Below are 22,320 nucleotides of genomic sequence, written 5' to 3'. Positions count from 1 at the left end.
CGCCTCCTGTGTATCTGGCTGTATTCATCTCTCTTTGTCCTCTCTTATCCCCCCTCCCACTCCCACTTTTGTGTTTGAGACAGTGTCCCACGCTGTAGCCCAGGGGGGCCATGAATCACTGTGTAGCCAGAGATGTCTTTGAAGTCCTGATCCTCCTGCCTCCATCTTCTAGGTGCTAGGATTACAGGTGTGTACCACCACACCCAGCTCAAAAATTTTTTAATGTTGTTCCCCCCTCCCCACACTTTATTCTTGGTTTTGTCTAAGCTATCAGTTGCTTACAATCAACTTTGGTCTATTATACAGGAAAAAAAATTAGAAATGAACAATTCATAAGTTTTTAATTGTGTGTTATTCTGAGTAATATGATGAAATCGAACACTGTGTCATGCTATCCCACATGAGACACGAATCCTATCTTTTTCCAACCTGTTCATACCATGGAACCTATGAATAAGGAGAACCAACTATGTAGGGTGTAGTGCTATTAGAGGTTTCAGGTGTCCACTGAGCATCTTGTAATGTACCCCATGGATGGGGTACTGTATTTGATAGTTTTAATGATAAGAGAAGGTGATCTGTAAGCACTTAAAATATTAATGTTAAAAAGTCATAAATTATTTTATTTTGTGTTTAAATGTATTGAATATGAGTGGATTTAATAAATTCTAAAATGATTATTTTTTTTAAAAAAATAGTAGCACAATTTTAAGACAGAATTAACCAGGGTAAAATGCACTATTTAGTACCTTCATAATGCTGGGCAACCATTACCTCTTTGTAGTTCCAAAACATTGTCATCACCCCACAAGGGAAATCCTGTATCTAGTAAGTACTCACTCCCTTTTCCCTCTGCTCATGCCTAGCAACTGCTAGTCTACTTTTGTCTCTGTGGATTTGCCTGCTTGGGATATTTTATAGAAGTGGGATCTTAGAACATGCTACTCTTTGCATGTCATTTGTATAGATACGCTGTATCTTGTTTACTGATTCATCAGTGCATGAGCATTTACATTCCCACTTGTAGCTGTTGTGCAGTGTAGGGCTGTGAACATCTGTGTAGAAGTTTTTGTTTGAAAATCTATTGCCTAGGGATAGAATTACTGGTCTTACAGAAATCCTGATAACTTTTTGGTGGTTGTGTGGCTTTTGAGCTAGGGTCTCATTGTAGCCCAGGCTGACCTGGAATTCACTATGTAGTTTCAAGGTGATCTTGAACTCATGGCGATCTTCCTCCATCTGCCTCCTGAGTGCTGGGATTAAATGCGTACCCCACCATGACTGGCTAAGAAAAATTATTTTAATTAATTAATTAATTTTTTTTTAATTTATTTTTTGAGGGAAGGTCTCACTCTAGCCCAGGCTGACCTGGAACTCACTCTATAGTCCCAAGCTGGTCTCATATTTACAGTAATCCTCCTCTGATAACTTTTGTTTGTTTGTTTGTTTTGAGGTAGGGTTTCACTCTAGCTCAGGCTGACCTGGAATTCACTATGCAGTCTCAGGGTGTCCTTGAACTCATGGCGATGCCCCACCTCTGCCTCCCAAGTGCTGGGATTAAAGGTGTGCACCACCATGCCCAGCTGATAACTTTCTTATTTAAACATTTTATTTGAGAGAGAGAGAGAGAAACAAATGAACATGGGCATGCCAGAGCCTCTAGCCACTGCAAACAAACTCCACCTTGTACATCTGGCTTACATGAGTACTGGGGAAATTGAACCTGGGTCCGTAGGCTTCTCAGGCAAATGCCTTAACCACTAAGCCATCTCTGCAGCCCTCTTCTGATAACTTTTTGAGAACCCCCTACATTGGTTATTACATTTCTATCACTTCATAGTCTTACCAGAAGCAATATATAAGAGGTCTAATTTTTCATCCCATTAAAGTAAGATGAAGTAAGCTTTTGTTGTTATTGTGTGGTTGTGTTCTTGTTTTTTCACTATATCTATCTCTCCCTTCTTTCCTCTCTCTTTTTTCATATTTTATTTTATTTTTATTTATTGGGGGGGGGGCAGACAGAGAAAAAGAATGAGCCTCTAGCCATTGCAAACCAACTCCAGATGCTTGCGCCCCCTTGTGCATCTGCCTTATGTGGGTTCTAGGGAATCAAACCTAGGCCCTTAGGCTTCATAGGCAAGCACCTTAACAGCTAAGCCATCTTAGCTCCAGACCCCCTCTCTTTTTTTTTCAACGCAGGGACTTGCACATGCTAGGCAAGCACTCTGTCACTGAACTATATCTTTAACCCAGGATGAATTTTTATATGCAACTTTTCTGTCTATAAGTTACTATGTATATTAAAAGTACAATTATCAATATGTTAGGGTCTATTAATATCTAATAATTTTCCTGAACTTAAGAATATTTCAATGCTGCAACAGATTCTTCTCTAGAAATACTAATTTCCTTAAATCTTTTTATTCATTTTTTCCATTTTTAACATTTCATACATGTATATAAATGTATATCTTATTTCTTCCAGCTACCCTCATTTATCCTCTCCCATCAACACCTTTTTTCATTCCTCATTAACTCCCATCTAATTTTTATGCCTTTTTTTTAACCCATTGAGTTACGTTAGGGTTGCTTGTATGATCGTGGGTAGAAGATTATTTAATGTGAAATGGGCAACTTACCAGTGACTGCACCACTGATGAATGAACCTGACTCCCCTTCTCCTAGCAGCCATTAGCTGCCACTTAGGTAGTCTGGGAGGTCTGGAGTCTCATGTCCTTCCCTCATCAGTGGTGAAGTATCAGCAGGCTCAGTCTTGTGTTGGAAACCACAGCTGGTGTGAGTTCATGAATGTAACAGCCATGTTGCATTCAGATGACAGACAGCATTTTTCAGCCCTCCCCATTCTCCTGTTATATTCTTTCTGCCCCCTCTTTCATGAAGTTCTATAAACCTTGAAAGGAGTGGTCTAGATGTGCTGTTTGAAGATGAGCTCATTAGTAGTCACTTATTTTCAGCAATTTTGCCAACTATGCATCTTTGTATTAACCATGCCCATTGATATAAGAAGCTTCTCTTATAGAGACTGCAAGCAGCACTAAGCTGTGGGAACAAATACAGTTGCTTAAAAGACTTATAATGTTGTCTGTTGCAGTCAGGTTTGCATTGCTGGCAGAAATCACCTGACCAAGAGCAGCTTGTGTGTGTGTGTGTGGGGGGGGGGGTTATTTTGGCTTACAAACTTGAGGGGAAGCTCCATGATGGCAGGGGAAAATGATGGCATGAGCAGAGGGTGGACATCACCTCCTGGCCAACATCAGGTGGACCATAGCAACAGGAGAATGTGTCAAACACTGGCAAGAGGAAGCTCGTTATAACAACCATAAACCCACCCCAACAATGCACTGCCTCCAGGAGGTGTTAATTCCCAAATTTCTATCAGCTGGGAGCTTAGCATTCAGAACACCTAAATTTATGTGGGACACCTGAATCAAACTACCATGCTGTCCATTTAGCATAACTATAGTCAGAGATTCCACCATAGGGCCTATGTCCCTAGTCATAGATTTGTGGCAAGGTGTACAATACCAGGCATGAATTCTCTTCTGTGGAAGAAATATTGTTATTGATACTTATTTATACAGCTATGCATAAGTTGAGATAAATGTATTTAGAACAGGAATACCCATCAGAGGAATTGGCTGCCATAGAGGAACTTCCTTTGCCATAGAAAAGTTCTAGTTTAGCCAGGCATGATGGCATATGCTGTTAATCCCAGCACTTGGGAGGTCGAGGTAGGAGGATCACTGTGAGTTTGAGGCTATCCTGAGATTGCATAGTGGATTCCAGGTCAGCCTGAGCTATAGTAAGAACCCCCCCCCCCAAAAAAAAAGGAAGGAGGGAAGGAAGGTAGGTAGATTGGTTGGTTCTAGTTTGAAGACATGCAATCATACTAACCCAAGTAAGTTTTAAAATACAGTATACTTGATTCTGATTGAATATTAAAATGATTATGTAAGGATAGCAGCATTTATCCAACCTTGCCTCTGGTCAAGCATTGCATGCAAACCTCTAGCAAAATAGCTATTTCATGGAGAAACTCACTCTGCTTCAGACTTCTTTATTTATAAGCTGTAAGTTCTGTATTCTGTGCTAGTGTTCATTGATTTGAACATACACTAATTGGATCTAGTCATTCTCTCTAGCTATTCAAAACACCATACATCCTTAAATTTTTCTCTTTTTCTACATAAAATACTTCAATTATTTTTTCTTACCATAAATCTTCATTATTGTACCTGTTCTCTTGTAGATAAGCTCAAGCTGTGGACATCCACCCTAAGTGGCGTTTCCTCTAGATAAGTAGCTGAGGATAGCTATGAATGCTTACCAACACAGAACCATAAACTACTAAAAACAGGATGAGACTTTTTTTTTTTTTTTTGGTAGCTCAGTTACATAGTTCTCAAGTATGAGCTTTGCATATGACAATGTCAAGTCACAATGTCTTTAAAAGATTGGCCATACCTGGGTCACATATTGATGGCCCTGTGATTTAGAAACCTAAAAGTGGAGATCTTAGGACAAATGATAATTCCACATTTAACTTTTTGAGGAATTGCCTCACTGTTTTCTAAAAACAACTGCACCATTTTACATTCTCACCAGCAGTGATTGAAGGTTCCTATTTTTCTATATCCTCATCAACACTACTCTAATGGATGTGAAGGGATATTTCACAAATAATGAAATAATGACATTACAAATAGTGATTTAGAAACCTTTGTTTCCATTCTGCAGTTGAGTAAACTTGGGCTCAAATGGGAAAAAATTTTTTTAGTTGGAAGAACTGAGCTTCATTATTAATGATATTAGTATTGATGAATTTAACTACCATTGATTAGATTGCATAGAGGATATACTTCACACTTTTGTAACGATGAAGACTTCCATCTAAGCCTCATAACTGATTATTTTCTTTTTGTTGTTGTTGTTTGAGGTAGAGTCTTGGTCTAGCCCAGGCTGATCTGGAATTTAATTCACTATGTAGTCTCAAGATGGCCTTGAACCTATGTACCACCATGCCCAGCTATTTCTTTTTTTTTAACAAATGAGGAAATGAGTAACAAAAGTAAAATAATTTGCTAAAGCCCTCTGAATGAGTGGCTTAGACCTATAACCTTAAAATAAATGTGAAGCCAGGCTTGGTTGCCCATGCTGGAATCCCAATACTTGGGAGGCCGAGGCAGAAGGAATATATACATTCAAGGTCACCCTGGGCTGTATAGCAAACCCTATCTTTAAAAAAAACAAAACAAAAAATTGTAATCCTAAATACTGTGTACTTAAATAAACTATCTTGAGACCAGCATGGTGGCTCATGCCTTTAATCCCAGCACTCGGGAGGCAGAGGTAGAGGGATCACCATGAGTTCGAGACCACCCTGAGACTACATAGTGAATTCCAGATGAGCCTGGGCTAGAGCAAGACCCTATTTCAAAAAACCAAAACAAACAAACAAAAAAAAACTATCTTGCCTGTTTTGTTTCATTACTTAATGGGTATTTTAATAATTAAGTATATAACTGACAAGTGTTTCAAGTCTGTATAAAGTAACCTATATGACTAAAACATGTAATATATAATTACAAAATTTTATTTTTTATAGAATAGTATAAATGTTTATTGTTTGTATGATTTACTCTCCTGCCCTGTTTTAATAATATGGAAAAGTATATTTTGAATAACTCTAGTAAATATAATCTTTCTACTTCAAATTTTTCCTTCCATGCAAAAATATTCCTGATTTGATTATATGTTGATACTTTTTGAAAAGGCATTCTGTCAATATTTAACAAAATACTTTTAAGGGGAAGGATGACAATGTTTCTAAATTTGTTTTCTTTTAGGTCCACCTCATTCATTTAACCGAGATGAGACAATAATCATTGCTTTGGCATCAGTCTCTGTGTTAGCTGTTTTAATAGTTGCCTTATGTTTCGGATACAGAATGTTGACAGGTAAAAACTAAACACTTTTGTCCAGTCATTTATTAAACATGCCATTTATATAGAATTTATCTTCTTTTAAAAATCTTTGTGGAAAATGCTAAAAGAAACAAACTCTGCATTATAGCAGCTCCCATATTTGTCTTCTACAACATACTTTTCTAAGTTTTTACAAAGAATTTCAAATTTATGCAAAAAGGCACCCAACTCTAACAGTTATTACATGTGGGCAATATTTTTTTCATTTAAATCCCCACTCCCTATCCCCTTTCATACCAACGAAGTATTTTGAATGAAAACACGTATACTGTGCTTCTGTAAATACTTCATAAGGATTTGAGGATATACAATCATAATGCTATCTTCACATCTGAAAAAAATTATGGTAAGTCCTCATCAAACATCTAGTGAGCCATTGAACTTTAGATATGATACATTGTTTAGGAAATCAGCACCCATTCTTTCATTCACTTGGATAATTCTAACAAAATCTCCTTGAACGTTTTTACAAAATTTCGTAGGATTTTAAACTTAAGTTGTTATGAAAATGCCTCACAGAATTCAGCTTTCATGCTGCTCATTATTCATCTTCATTTATCAGTAGTTCCTAGTTTGTAAATATTTTGCCACTTTCTGCAACTTCCATTTTATCACATTTTAAAAATGTGATAAACTAGGCATGGTGGCACATGCCTTTAATCCCAGCATTCAGGAGGCAGAGGTAGGAGGATTGCTGTGAGTTGGCGGCCACCCTGAGACTCCATAGTAAATTACAGGTCAGCCTGGGCTAGAGTGAGACCCTACCTTGAAAAACAAAAAGAAAAAAGAAAGTGATAAAGGAACTGAGGAGATGACTCAGTTGGTGAAGAGCTTGCCATGCAGGCATGAGCCTGAGTTCAGATACCCAGCACCAGTGTAAATGCAAAGCATAGTATCATATGCCTACAGTTCAGTGCTTGGTAGGCAAATATAGGTGGATTTCCAGGGCAAGCTGGGTAACAAGACTAGCTGAGTGGGTGAACTCCAGGTTTAGTGAGAGACTTTGCCTTGAACTATAAGAAGGAAAGCAATTAAGGGAGATACCATGTCAGCCTCTGACCTCCACATGCACGTATATATGCATGTACACCACACACAAAAAATGTGATAAAAATTTTAAGAGAATCACACATTAGTAATTATTTTTCTTCCTCCTATAGGAGACCGTAAACAAGGTCTTCACAGTATGAACATGATGGAGGCAGCAGCATCAGAGCCCTCTCTTGACTTAGATAATCTGAAGCTGTTAGAGGTAAGGTTGTTCTTAGATTGTTTGGTAATATCTCAGAAACTATTTTAAAAGTCTTGCTGGAAGTCAGCAAGGTGGCTTACTGGTTAAGAGCACTTGCCACTTAGGCATGAGGGTCTCTCAGGCCAGAGACTGCCACATTCAATTCTATAGAACCCATATAAGAAGCTAGACATGCCAAACATGGTGGCATACGCCTTTAATCCCAGCACTTGGGAGTTGGAGGCAGGAGGATCGCTGTGAGTTTGAGGCAGCCCTGAGCCTACATAGTGAATTCCAGGTCAGCCTGGGCTAGAGTGAGACTGTACCTTGAAAACAAAAAAGCTGGACATGACCACATATGCCTGTAACCCCAGTCCAGGTGGTGGTGGGGTGCAGAGACCAGAGAATCCTTCTCTGGGGCTCACTGATGGTGGTCAGCTACTCTGGGTTGAAGGAGAGACCCCATCTCATGGAAATACATGGATAAGTGATAAGAGAGGGATACAGACATTCTCCTCTGGCCTCTACATGCATGTGTATGGGATGTGCAAATCACACACACACATAACACTATATCACACACATATACACAGTATGCTGCTGGGTATGGTAATGCATACCTGTAATTTCTGCACATAGGATGCAGAAGTTGGAGAGCTGCTGCAAATTCCAGGCCACCTAGTCTATATAGCAAGTTCATCCAGAGCTACATAACAAGACCCTATCTCAAGAAAAAAATAAAAAAGTCTTACTGTGATGTTGTGGTGATTAATTTTATGATCTTTATTAGTAATGACTTAATAACTATGATCTCTTAAGTATTAAACAATAGATATGAGAGATTTGGCTATATGAAACATTTTTAAGAACCTTCTAGGACTGGGGAGATGGCTCAATGAATAAAATGCTTACCACGCAAGCGTGAGTACCGGTGTCAGATCCCAAGAACCCATGTAAAGCTTGACGCTGTATCCCTGTTATCTGTAATCCCAGCACACTAAAGCCAGAAGGGAAGGCAGACAGGAGAATCACCCAGGAGGCCAGCTAGCCTGGCAAACGCAGCTGTGAATGAGAGACTCTGCCTTAAACATGGTGGAAGGCAAGCACCAACACCTGAAGTTGTCCTCTAACTTTCATATGTATGCTATGGCAATGCATGCACACATACACCCACATTATACATACACCTTCCTAGCAAGAGGAATACAGTAGAGCCGGGCATGGTGGCACATGCCTTCAATCCCAGCACTCAGGAGGCAGAGGTAGGAGGATTGCCATGAGTTTGAGGCCACCCTGAGACTACGTAGTGAATTCCAGGTCAACTTGGGCCAGGGTAAGATCCTACTTCAAAAAAGAAGAAGAAAAAAAAAAAGCCAGGTGTGGTGGCACATACCTTTAATCCCAGCACTTGGGAGGCAGAAAGGTAGGAGGATCACTATGAATTCAAGGCCACCCTGAGACTACAGAGTGAATTCCAGGTCAGCCTAGGCCAGAGTGAGACCCTTCCTCGGAAAACCAAGAGAAAGAGAGAGAAGGTTAAAAGACCATTTCATTTATTTGAAGGAGAGTGAGGGAGGAACATAGGGAATGGGCATGTCAGGGTTTCCTGCCACTGCAAAGGAACTCCAGATGCATCTAGTACTTTGCACATCTGGCTTTATGTAAATCAAACCCAGGCCATCAGGCTTTGCAAACAAACACCATTAATCCTTGTGTCATCTCTCTGGATCCCAACTTAAAAAAAAAAAATCAACATATAAATTAAGAATTGATAAGTAGTTAGTTGAAAGCTGTATGAAACAAGTAGTTAACAAAAATAAACAAATGAACTTCCAGTTCATAAATGATTTAAGTATAGCTCGTAAATGTACAATAAGACATGTAGAGCTGAAGAGATGGCTCAACAGTTAAAGGCGATTGTTTTCAAAGCCTGGCATCCCAGGTTCAATTCCCTAGTACCTATGTATTCCCTAGTAGCCAGATGCACAAAGTGGCACGTGTCTGGAGTTCATTTGCAGTTGCAAGAGGCCCTGACATGTCCATACTCTCTGTCTGTCTCTCTCTCTCTCTCTCTGGTAAATAAAATTTTAGATAAAAGAAAGATGTGTAAGCCATGCATAGTGGCACATGCCTTTAGTACTAGCACTGGGGAGACTGAGGTAAAAGGATTACCATGAATTCAAAGCCAGCTTGGAGCTATAGAGTGAGTTTTAGGTCAGCCTAGGCTCTAGAGTGAGACCCTGATTCAAAAAACAAAACAAGAACATCGAGGTGCATGCCTTTAATCCCAGCACTCGGGAGGCAGAGGTAGGAGGATCACCATGAGTTCGAGGCCACCCTGAAACTACATAGTGAATTCCAGGTTAGCCTGGGCTTGAATGAGTTTCCTACCTTGGGAAAAAAAGAAAGAAAGAAAAAGAAGGAAGGAAGGAAGGAAGGAAGGAAGGAAGGAAGGAAGGAAGGAAGGAAGGAAGGAAGGAAGGAAGGAAGGAAGGAAGGAAGGAAAGAAAAGAATGTGTAGTTTGCTAACTTGAAACAAATACCAGTGCAAATAGTTTTTTGTTTTTTTTTTTATTTGAGAGTGACAGACACAGAAAGAAAGACAGATAGAGGGAGAGAGAGAGAACGAGCGCGCCAGGGCCTCCAGCCTCTGCAAACGAACTCCAGACGCGTGCGCCCCCTTGTGCATCTGGCTAACGTGGGACCTGGGGAACCGAGCCTCGAATCGGGGTCCTTAGGCTTCACAGGCAAGCACTTAACTGCTAAGCCATCTCTCCAGCCCGCAAATAGTTTTATTCAGGATTTTATTTAAATTATTTTGATAAATTTTTAGAGGGAAATTTGTCTGAATGTTAATTTTTAACCTAGAAATAATGATTAAAGAACAAACATCCTTAAAGAAATGTTGAATCCTCAGTTGATTTCAGTGAAAACCCTCAGAAGCCAATAATGAAGAGAGTGGGTTACGTGCCACCATGCCCGGCTCAGTTTTGTTATTTTATATTTAGCTAGACTCTATCCCGTGTATTCATTGAGTGCCCCACTGTGACTTTCTTCATTTCAAAATTTCCCCTTATTTTCCAAAAGCTCTAATTGCTCCCAAATTATTATGCCTTCTGCTTCATAGGGCCAGAAAAGCCCCTCTCTCCATTTAAGCTCTGCTGCTCAGAGCTCATTTTAGCCTGCCTTCAAGATAAAAAAAAAAAAAAAAAATCATGCCACAGCCTCTTCTAACCCTTGATACCTCTTAGAGTTGATCTGCTTTTGTTTTTTCTTCAGTGCTTTTAGGTCTTTTTGGTTTTGTTTCTAATTTTTTTGTTATCTAGGTCACATAGGAGCTTTTTCTATCGTATCAGACATATTTTGTCTCTTGATAATGGAGTTAACTGAAGGCAATAGAGAGCTGTAGCATATCATAGGGATTGTTACTTTATTATTTGGTATTTTTTTAATTTGGTAGTTTTAATTGTTCAATTTTAATATGAATTAACATTTTGTCTTTTTTAAAACAAACTTGCAGTTGATTGGACGGGGTCGATATGGAGCAGTATATAAAGGTTCCTTGGATGAGCATCCAGTTGCTGTAAAAGTGTTTTCTTTTGCAAACCGTCAGAATTTTATAAATGAAAAAAACATTTACAGAGTGCCTTTGATGGAACATGACAACATTGCTCGCTTTATAGTTGGGGACGAGAGACTCACTGCAGATGGACGCATGGAATATTTGCTTGTGATGGAATATTATCCCAATGTAAGTTCTTACTTTGGGGGTGGAGTTTTAAGGAACTGTCTCATTCTAGCCCAGGCTGACCTGGAACTCACTCTGTAGCTCCAGGCTGGCCTATAACTCACAACAATCCTCCTACCTCAGATCCCTGAGTACTGAGATTAAAGGTGTATACTACCAAGCCTAGCTCAGTGTAAGTTCTTCATAAAAAAGAATTTTTTACCCTGCCTTCAGAAAGAAATTTTTAAATAAAAATTTTTAATTATTTTAATTTATTTGACAGAGGGAAAGAGGCAGAGAGAGAAAGAGAGAGAGAGAGAAAATGAATGAGTGTACCAGGGCCTCCAGCCACTGCAGACAAAACTCCAGACACATGTGCCACCTTGTGCATCTGGCTTACATGGGTCCTGGGGAATCAAACCTATGTCCTTTGGCTTTGCATGCAAGCACCTTAACCACTAAGATCTCTATAGCCCATAAAAAAGAAATTTTTCATAGCTGTTGGTCAGAATTTTGGGAAGACCAGAATAATAGAGTGTTGCTGGTTCGTAAACTAGTTATTAATGTTCTGCAATGAAGTAAGGATCTCATTGCCAGAATTGAAACAAATACATCATTCTTTCAGGCATAATAGTGCATGCCTATAATTTTATCACTCTGAAGGCTAAGACAGGAGAATTGTGAATCAAGGCCAGCCTAGACTATTAAGTAAGACACTGTCTCAAAAAAAAAAAAAAAAATCACTAATCTCTTTATTCAGCTTTCTCCTCTCACACTCTCTCTTTTCTTCTTTATCCCCTTCCTCTCCTCCTCTCCTCCCTCCCCCCATTGCTTTCTCTCTGTATAGGATTTTTCTAACCAAAGGTATATTAATTGATATTCATTAATTAATTGATATTCTGGTATAAACTCCTTATCTCATCAGAAGCAGGTAGAAACTTGTAGATAAGTGTTTGAATTTGACTGCTACATACAGTCTTCAATATCTCAATAATTGCTTATAGATAGCTCCCTTCCCATCGCCCTGCCACTATACCATGAAAATATCAAAATTAGTAGCTATTCAAGTCCCTTACATAAAATGTATGTAGTATTTGTATATAACTCATACACATAATCTTTTGATTATATAATGTAGAATAGTTGTTTTGCTGTATTATTTAGGGACTAATGACAGGAAAAAAGTAGGCTTTGGTAGGTTTTTTGTGGGGATGGGGATTGTTTTTCTTGACTGTGTTGGAAATGGAACCCAGGGCCTTTGTATGTTAGGCACAATTCTGAATGTTCTGAATGTTTTTTATCTGGTTGATGGAACCTGCAGGTTCTGAGGGTTGACTATAGAGACTTAAAAAAGCCTTCTATGCTTTACTTGTAAGTCATAACAGTGTAGTTTGCATTTGTACTGGTAAGAGATATATTTTTCCTGGGCTGGAGAGATGGCTTTGCAGTTAAGGCATTTTACTGTGAAGCCTAAGGGACCTAGGCTCGATTCTTTAGTACCCATGTAAGCCAGATGGACAAGGCGACACATTCATCTGGAATTCGTTTGTAGTGGTTAGAGGCCCTGGCCTTCCCATTTCTCTCTCTCTCTCTCTCTCTCTCTCTAATAAATGAATTGGTTTAATTAAGTTTTAAAAAGAGGTATTTTTTTCCAAGTTAATTTGATATACTAAAGAAGTACTTAAAGGGAAATAACCATTCATAAACTAAATATTTGAAACATAAAATTTGATATTTAAATTCTTTCCTTCCATGCTATCTTCTTGTTTCTTCAGAAATACCACAGTAATAACACTTGGAACCCTAGCCTATGTAAATGCTCCATAAGGTTGCTTAACTTACTTGTTCTTGTTAAATTAATTTCGCCTTTTATGTGTATTTTTCCTTTTTATAGGGATCTCTGTGCAAATATTTGAGTCTTCATACAAGTGATTGGGTAAGCTCTTGCCGTCTGGCTCATTCTGTGACTAGAGGCCTGGCTTATCTTCACACTGAATTACCACGAGGAGGTAAGATGAATTATTACCCATGTGGGTTCAGAATTCACAGAGAAATTATAATCATATCTTTAAAGGAAAAATATGGTTCATATTACTAGAGATTTAATATTAACCAATTGTTTGAAAGAGCCAGCATGAGGAGACATATTTGAAATCCAACAGGAAGAATAAGAAAACTCCAGAGAAGGCGTGGATCCCATTAAGAATATGAAGGCTCTCTTCCCCAAATATATTCATATAGCTATTCTTAGAAAAATATTCTTTGGGGCTTTGGGGTGTCACTCAGTGGTAGAGTATTTGCCTGGCATGTGCAAGGCCCTCGGTTCAATCCCTACTAACAGAAGTCAAAACAAGAAAAACCTCTTGTCTGTTTATGAACATTAGGTTAAGAATCCCTTAGCTGTTTTCCTTTCTTTTGTATTTATTTTGTTTGTGTAAATAAACTACAGTGCATAATTACTTGTTTAGTTTTGATGTAATAAGGATTTTTATTCCATTGGCTGGTCTTTAGTATAATACCCAAGCATGTCTCTTTTTTGTTTATTTTTATTTATTTGAGAGTGATGACAGACAAAGAGGCAGAAAGAGAGAGAAAGAGAATGGGCATACACTGCAGATGAACTCCAGATGCGTACACCACCTTGTGCATCTGGCTCACGTGGGTCCTGGGGAATTAAGCCTCAAACCGGGGTCCTTAGGCTTCAGGCAAGTGCTTAATCGCTAAACCATCTTTGCAGCCCCCTTTTTAAAGTAAACCAATGCTCTGTTAGCTAAAATAAATTTGGCCAAATCTGTTTGGGGGAGTGGTTGGGGAGGATAACAGTGGCTTATTAAGAAAGATTGGTGGGGGGGATCTGGAGATATTACTCAGTGCTTAAGGCACTTACTTGCAAAGCCTAAGGACCCAAGTTCAATTCCCAGGTACCTATATAAAGGTGGAGAATATACAAGGTAGAGAATGCATCTAGAGCTTTGCAGTGGCTTTTTTCCCCCATTTTCACAAAGAAATCTAAAAACAGAGCAAGTGAGGTGGCACATGCTTATAATTCCAGTACTCAAGAAATTGAGGCAGGAGTATCATGGTTTAAGGCCAGCTTGGGCTACATAGCAAATTCAAAGCCACCCTGAGACATACAGTGAGACCCTATATCAAAAGAGGACTGATGGTCAGGAGTAGACCACTTGACTAGCATGTATGAGGCCCTGGAGCTCAATCCCCAGTGCCCATTAAAAAAAAAAAAAAGGAATGTAAAGAGAAACTGTCTAGGATGTGTTTGGCAGCACCATTGTATTATCATTGGGCTCAAGGTGCCCACAGTCCTTCATCACTATCTTTTATCTGCAGCTTTGATTTTCAAAGTTACCTCCCTGTCCATCATACTATATTCAAGACAGCAGATAACAAGGAAAAAGAAGAAGGAGTCTCATGCTTGTGTTTTGCTTCCTAGAACTAATTCATACTTCCCAGCTAAGGAGACTAGGAATATGAGGTGTGGTAAAGCACGAATACATGTGCCAGAGTGTGCATGTAAAGGTCAAAGGTCAATTTCATGGTATCTGTACTCTTCTTCCAGTTTCTTGGAGTCAGGATCTTTTGCTGCTATAAACAAAAGCCAGTCTAGCTGGACTGCAAGCTTTGGATTCCCCTAGCTTGCTTTTGTCTTCCCTTGTAGTTAAACATTTGGGATCACAGACGCACACCACCTTGTGTCTGGCTTTATGTGAGTACTGAGTTGGCTCCAGTTCAGATCAGTAGGCTTTGTGCCTGAGTCCCTTTAACCACTGAGTCATCTCCCCAGCCCCTTGTTTCTTGCTGAGTGACTTGCTTCATATGGTGTGGGTCTTGTTAAATAGAAAAGAGAGATTGCATGGTAGGGAGTCAGTCTTGACCAGTGTTTTGGAGTTGCATTGTATTCCTTATCATAACTACAGTCTTCAGCTTCAGTCTGCACATTTTTTCTAGTTCAAAGCATCTTTTTAAAAATATATTTGCTTTCTCGCTTTGTTTCAATATATAGCCACATCACAGACACCCCTAAATTAGCTTGGCTGTGAAAATTCTGTGTGCTTTCTCAGATTTTCATCCCCTGTACCATATTTCTTGTCATACTGTAACCCCATCATTTTTTTCCCGTTTCTCTGACCTCTTTAGTGAAGAGGACTTTAATGTATCAGTTTCTTAGAACTTTGTTCACTGTATAATAGCTTGGATCATCTTTTCTAGCTGATGCTTCATATATAAATGATTTCTCTTGAATAATTTATTAGCTCATTTATCTTGACATCTTGCTTTTCCAGAGTACAAAGCTGACCTGTTATTGCCCGTGTCAGCAAGTTGCTACTCTTCCTTTAGTGCTTCAGCACATTAGCCACTGGACTCCGTTCCCTTCCTTCTAAATACCATGACTCCTTTTAGAAGCTGGCTTAAAGCAGAATTTAAAATACCACCCTAATTCCTCTTTTAAGGTTTCCATGATTCAGCACTCTTTCAAGTCAAACATTGGCTAAACTTTTTATTTAAACAGAGCTGTTACTTCAAACATTAGCTAATAACATTACTACCTTTAAATTGTTTTCAGTATTACAGTTTTGAATTTGCAGTTTTACCTAATTGCTTACAAATATTTTCAAGTGCAATATTTCATAATATTTAATGTGTCCTTCCAGAAAATTCTTTTCTTCAAATGTAATGTTATCATTTAGAGTAGAAATTAGTCAGTAAGAAATAATACTAATGTCAGATGTGGCATTGCATGCATACCTGTCATCCCAGCACTCCAGGTGCTGAAGCAGGAAGGTCAGAGTTTGAAGCCATCTAGGTTACAACAGCAAGACCCTTCTCAAAATTAAGAATAACAGTCAGGCATGGTGGCACACGCTTTCAGTCCCAGCACTTAGGAGGCAGAAGTAGAAAGATTGCCACGAGTTTGAAGCCACCCTGAGACTAAGTAGTGAATTCCGGGTCAGCCTGGGCTAGAGTGAGACCCTACCTCGGGGCTGGGGAGATGGCTCAGTGGATAAAGTGCTTGCTGCTCAAGCCTGAGAACCCAAGTTCAATCCTCCCCAGGCCCCACATTAAAAGCTAGAATTTGTAGAGAATCTCTATAATCCTAGCAGGTTAAGAGCGTAGAGGTGGCGACAGGAGAACTTCTCCAGCTCACAGGGGTTACAACAGCAAATAACATGAGTGGTTACAATGCAAAGCAAGATGTAGAGAGAGAAACTACCTCAGATAAGGTAGAAAGGCTAGGTCCAACCCAGTGTTGTCCTCCGACCACATGGTAACTAGTATGTGCTCACCTGCATTCTCATTCACATGTGAACACACTTTCGCGTCTGTAAAGACAGAGAACAAGTTTTTTGGGGTTTGTTGTTGTTTGTTTGTTTGTTTGTTTTTTACGTAGAAGGTTCTCATTCTAGCCCAGGCTGACCTGGAATTCACTATGTAGTCTCAGGGTCGCCTTGAATTCACAGCAGTCCTCCTACTTCTGCCTCCCAATTGCTGGGATTAAAGGTGTGCACCACCACACCCAGCTAAGAACAAGTTTTGATATCTTGCCAGGGGATACTGCCAGCTCTTTCACTTGTTTTCCAAGTCCATTGTAAACTATTTCTAGTTAGTCTTGAAGAGCTGGGATGGGCTTAGAGCCATGGATAACCTCAGGCAGAACTGGGATGTGCAGTCACAGGTTCGATCTGTTAAGATATAGGAGAACAATATAATATTTCTTAAAAATTTAAGGGGCTGGAGAGATGGCTTAGTAGTTAAGGCACATGCCTGCAAAGCCAAAGGACCTCGGTTCGATTTCCCAGTACCCAGGTAAGCCAGATGCACAAGGTGGCGCATGCATCTGGAGTTTGTTTGCAGTGGCTGTAAGCCCTGGTGCTCCCATTCTCTCTCTCTCTCCCCACCCCTTTCCCTCTGTCAAATAAATAAATAGATAATATTAAAAAAATAAAACTTTAAAACCACAGTTTTCCATTGATACTTGTTCTAGACAAGAGAGAGCTGTGGTAGCACAAGCCTGAAATCCCACCATTTGGGGAAGTCGAGGCATAGAAGGATCAAAAGTTCAAGGTAATCCTCAGCTGCATAGAATTTGAGGCCAACCTGAACTACATAAGATCCTGCCTCAAACCTCCTCCCTACCAAAACCATAAATAAACCAAGTGTGTATTAAAACTGTTAGAGGGCTGGAGAGATGGCTTAGTGGTTAATCGCTTGCCTGTGAAGCCTAAGGACCCCGGTTCGAGGCTCAATTCCCCAGGACCCACGTTAGCCAGATGCACAAGGGGGCGCACGCATCTGGAGTTCGTTTGCAGTGGCTGGAAGCCCTGGCGCGCTCATTCTTTCTCTCTCTGTGTCTCTCCCTCTCTCTCTCTCTGTCACTCTCAAATAAATAAATAAAAATGAACAAAAAATATTTAAAAAAAAAAACTATTAGAAAGCAGAAGCTGGGAAGATGGCTCAGTGGCTAAAGACTCTTGCTTGCACAACTTTCTTGCCTGGGTTCAATTCCCAAGTAAGCCTGGTGCAAAAAATGGTGCATGTGTCTAGTGTTTACTTGCAGAAGCAAGAATCCCCACTTCCTCCCAGCTCACATGTATAAACATGCATGCAAATAAATACATTTTTAAGAAAGTTCAACATTTAACAAACACGAAAGCATGTTTGCTATAGATCATCTGGAGGTTCAGTACTTGATTAATTGTATATTCAACAGGCAACTACACTGTAAAATACATTAGAAAATAAGGCTAAATTGAAATTTTAGGTTCTGTTTTTTATTTGAGACAGGGTCTTCCAATGTGATCTCAAGCTTACCTCTTGCCTCTTCTTTCCATGTGCTAGGATTCTAGCCATTAGCTATGACAACCAGATTTTGTTTGTTTGTTTGTTTTTTTGTTTTTTGAGGTAGGGTTTTACTCTAGCCCAGGCTGACCTGGAATTCACTATGTAATCTCTGGGTGGCCTGGAACTCCAGTGATCCTCCTGCTTCTGCCTCCTGAGTGCTGGGATTAAAGGCATGCACCACCATGCCAGGATCCAGATTTCTTGTGTCTTTTTTTATTATCAAAAAATTATTGGGCATAAAAATAGCACTTTCTTCTACATGTATGTAGTTCTTATTGCTTGCATGTTAATTTCATCCTTAGTAGTTCTATTTAAGTATTAATAAGTCTTTGAAATTATCCAAACAGATCATTATAAACCTGCAATTTCCCATCGAGATTTAAACAGCAGAAACGTCTTGGTAAAAAATGATGGAACCTGTGTGATTAGTGACTTTGGGTTGTCTATGAGGCTGACTGGAAATAGGCTGGTGCGCCCAGGGGAAGAAGATAATGCAGCCATAAGTGAGGTGAGTGTATAAAAAAGGATCATACTGACATAGTTTGAATTATGATGTTCACAATAGTTATAATCCTTATATATGGCCAACTATAGAATGTTAGAAGGTACAGAATTACAAAATGCCAAATACATTACATAAAGACCCTTGTCAAGTTCACTCTTCACTTTGAAAATTACCATCATTCCAGCTCATTTTGGTAAACATCAGGAAGAATGTATATAGGAATTAATTTCTTTGTTGCTTGCTCTCCAACTTTGGGTGTGGGAGAGACTTTTTATAAAGGAGGATTTATTACATTCGCTGTTCTCTTGTTTTGTTTGAAACAGATTCTGTGTAATTCAGATTGACCTTGAATTTGCCATCCTCATGTCTCAGTCCTCTGAGGTCTGGGATTTCAGGCATGTACCACCACACCTAGCCAAGAATTGATTTTTTTTTTTTTTTTTTAAAGCAAGAGTAAAGTTACCAAGTTAGGACAGTCTACCTTGGTACTCACCAGTACAATGTCAAACATTTCTTTTCTGATCCTTTTTAAAATTTTTATTTATGTATTTGAGAGAAAGAAAGAGAGGCAGACACACACACAGAGAGAGAGAGAGAATGGGCATGCTAGGGCCTCTAGTCCCTGCAAATGAACTCCAGATATGCACCCCCTTGTACATCTGGCTCACATGGATACTGGGGAATCAAACCTGGGTCCTTAGGCTTCACAGGCAAGTGCCTTAACCACTAAGCCATCCCTCTAGCCCCTGATCTGTTTTTCTATTTTTCATACATATATATACATACATAAAAAGTTGTGAATTACAAAACATTAAGTGATATACATTGCTTGGCAATTTTCTCACTATCTCATAATTTTTGTTTTATTTTTATTACATATATTGCAAGGGGGCAATGGATTGGATAATAATTATAGACATTGGAACATCTAGTTCATTGTTTTGATGGATGAATAGTATTTACTGGCACAGACTTGCTGCAGCTTAATTATTCAGAGTGAGTATTTACATATAAAAAAGAAAGGTTGGGGCTAGAGAGTTGGCTTAGCGGTTAAGGTGCTTGCCTGCAAAGCCAAGAACCCAGGTTTGATTCACCAGTACCCACATAAGCCAGGTGCACCAAGTGGTGTATGTGTCTTAAACTAATTTGCAGGGGCCAGAAGCCTTGGCCACCCATTCTTGATCTATCTGCTCCTCGCCCAATAAATAAATAACTTTTTTTCCAGGTAGGGTTTCACTCTAGTCCAGGCTGACCTGGAATTCACTATGTAGTCTTAGGGTGGGCTAGAACTCACGGCGATCCTCCTACCTCTGCCTCTTGAGTGCTGGGACTAAAGGCGTGCGTCATCACGCCCGGCTAATAAAATTTTTTAAAGATTTTTTTTTTTGTTTCTTTTTATTTATTTATTTGAGAGAGAGAGAATGGGCATGCCAGGGCCTTCAGCCACTGCAAATGAACTCCAGATGCATGTGCCACCTTGTGCATCTGGCTTACATGGGTCCTGGGGACTTGAGCCTCAAACCAGGGTCCCTAGGCTTCACAGACAAGCACTTAACCACTAAGCCATCTCTCTAGCCCCCTAATAAAATATTTTTTAAGAAAGAGGTTCAGTGACATGCTTATGGTCAAATCATATATCATTAGCATGGCTAAAATTTATGTTAGACTTTTGCTCTAATGACTGACCTTCAGAATATGTTGCATTCTATTTTTGAATCACTCTTATTTATCAGGTTGGAACAATTAGATATATGGCACCAGAAGTGCTAGAAGGAGCTGTGAACTTGAGGGACTGTGAATCAGCTTTGAAACAAGTAGACATGTATGCACTTGGACTAATCTACTGGGAGATATTTATGAGATGTACAGACCTTTTCCCAGGTAAGAACTACTGTCTAAGGTTGATTAAGGGCTGGGGATGTAGTTCAGTTTGCTTGTCTAACATGCACAAAACCCTAGGTTCCATTCCCAGTGCTGCATAAATTGGATGTGATGGTCTAATGCCTGTAATCTCAACACTTGGGAGGTGAATACAGAAGAATGAGGAGTTCATGGTTATCCTCAGCTACATAGTGAGCTTGTGGCCAGCCTGAGATACATGAACTCTGTTCAAAAATAAATTTATAAATACTGAAGTGACAGTTATATTTTATTTCTTACTCAGATATGTTGATTTTATCCAATAATTATTTTATTTTATTTAAAATTAAACCTGTAATTCATTGCCATCTAGTGTTCAGAAGTATTATTAGCAGAAAGATGTGAATCAAGAAATGTTTTTGTGCTGGGCATGGTGGCACACGCCTTTAATCCCAGCACTCCCCCCAAAATTAAAATGGGTGGAGAACACACCACACATACAAATAGAATCTGTGTCCACAAAAGCCATTTCTATATAATTTTCTCTGTGGCCTTGTTAGATTGAATGTGGTTGTGTTTAGAATTGTGTTCTAAGGGAGGCAGAGGTAGGAGGATCGCCGTGAGTTCAAGGCCACCCTGAGACTACATAGTGAATTCCAGGTCAGCCTGGGCCAGAGTGAGACCCTACCTTGGAAAACCAAAAAAAAAAAAAAAAAAGAAAGAAAGAAAGAAATGTTTTTGTTAAAAGGAACTCTAGGTTTTCATCTGAGTATAATTTCATTACCAGAAATAGGTTGTCTAATTGTGTTTAGTTTGATCTCTGATTTCTATCAGTCGTCATTTTCCTAATGTACCCTCTAAACATTTAAAACAGGCTACATTTATGTTTCTTATTTGGGGTCTGAGTGAAATAGTGAGTATATAGTTTTTATCCCTTTGTTAAGATTATTATATAAAAACATTTAACTGGCTGAGCATGGTGGCGCATAACCACTATGTAAAATAATATGGATGTTAATAAAAAAAAAATGGAATGATAGTCCTAATGTTCTGCTTTTGGGTATATATCCAAAGGACTCTAAAGCCTATGATAGAGAAACTTACATTTCTTTGTTTATTACTGCATTACAGTATTCATAGTAGCTAATAGATTAATAAAGAAAATATGGTATATATATATATATATATGCACAATAGAATTTTATTCAACTGTGAAGAAAAATGAAATCATTTGATATGTAGGAAAAGAATGGAACTTGGAATTATTACATTAAACAAGATAGTTCAAAACAAATGCTACATGTTTTCTCCCATATATGTATGTGTGTGTCATAAATTTTAATTTTTTAAACTATTTGTTTGAATGTGTGTGTGTATGTATGCACGTATGTATGTATGTATGTATGTATGTAGTTACACCAGGATCTCTTGTTTCTGCAAACTAACACTATATATTTGAACTATTTGTGAGTGGCTTTATGTGGATGTTTGGAGAATTGAATTTGGGCCAGCAGGCTTTGCAAGTGAGTACCTTAAACCACTGATTCATTTCCTCAGCCCCTGGATTTTAATTTTTACATATGGCGGTGGGTAAGTCATGAAACTAGTAAGGAGACCCATGAGAGGGGAAGAAGAGATCTCAAGAGAAGGGGGAAGGAGAACAAAAAGAGAGGGAAGGTAATGGAATGCATGTGGCAAGAAAGCAGAAGATAGATTATTAAAGGGAAGGGAGGGAATGAATAGGAGAAAGCAGGGGAGAAAAATAGGAAGGAGGAGAAATAAGGACAAAGTATGTATAACAGTTGCACAATGAAACATTACTTTGTCTGCTAATTTGAAAAAGTAATAAAAATGAAAAATAAGAAAGAATTAGAAGAGGTAAAATTGAAAAATGTTAAGTTATTGTTCAACTAGTACAGAGTTTCAGTTTAGGATGATGGAAAGATTCTAGAGAGGGATAATGGTGATAGTTGTGTGAATTTACCTTGTACCAGAGAACTGTACATTCAGAAATGATTAGAGCACGAAATTTTATTTTATTTTATTTTTACATTTTTACTTATTTGCAATCAGAGAGAGATAGAAGAGAGACAGAGAGAAAGAAAGGGTGCTCCAGGGCCTCTAACCCCTGCAGATG

At 38.9% G+C, this 22,320-nt stretch overlaps 1 protein-coding gene across 1 annotated transcript in view; it reads left to right on the top strand.

Annotated features, from left to right (window-relative positions):
* Window positions 1–22,320, top strand: part of Bmpr2 (bone morphogenetic protein receptor type 2) — a 184,628-nt gene that overhangs the window by 128,705 nt on the left and 33,603 nt on the right. The window contains exons 4-9 of the mRNA XM_004653578.3: window positions 5,868–5,978; window positions 7,166–7,257; window positions 10,757–10,987; window positions 12,858–12,972; window positions 18,166–18,326; window positions 20,057–20,204. Coding sequence (XP_004653635.2) covers window positions 5,868–5,978; window positions 7,166–7,257; window positions 10,757–10,987; window positions 12,858–12,972; window positions 18,166–18,326; window positions 20,057–20,204 — 858 coding nt within the window. The remainder of the gene's footprint in view (window positions 1–5,867; window positions 5,979–7,165; window positions 7,258–10,756; window positions 10,988–12,857; window positions 12,973–18,165; window positions 18,327–20,056; window positions 20,205–22,320) is intronic.

This window comes from Jaculus jaculus, chromosome 4 (genome assembly GCF_020740685.1).
Source record: "Jaculus jaculus isolate mJacJac1 chromosome 4, mJacJac1.mat.Y.cur, whole genome shotgun sequence".
NCBI lineage: Eukaryota > Metazoa > Chordata > Mammalia > Rodentia > Dipodidae > Jaculus > Jaculus jaculus.
Note: the sequence above shows the minus strand (reverse complement) of the source record. Positions and strands in the feature narration are given on the sequence as shown.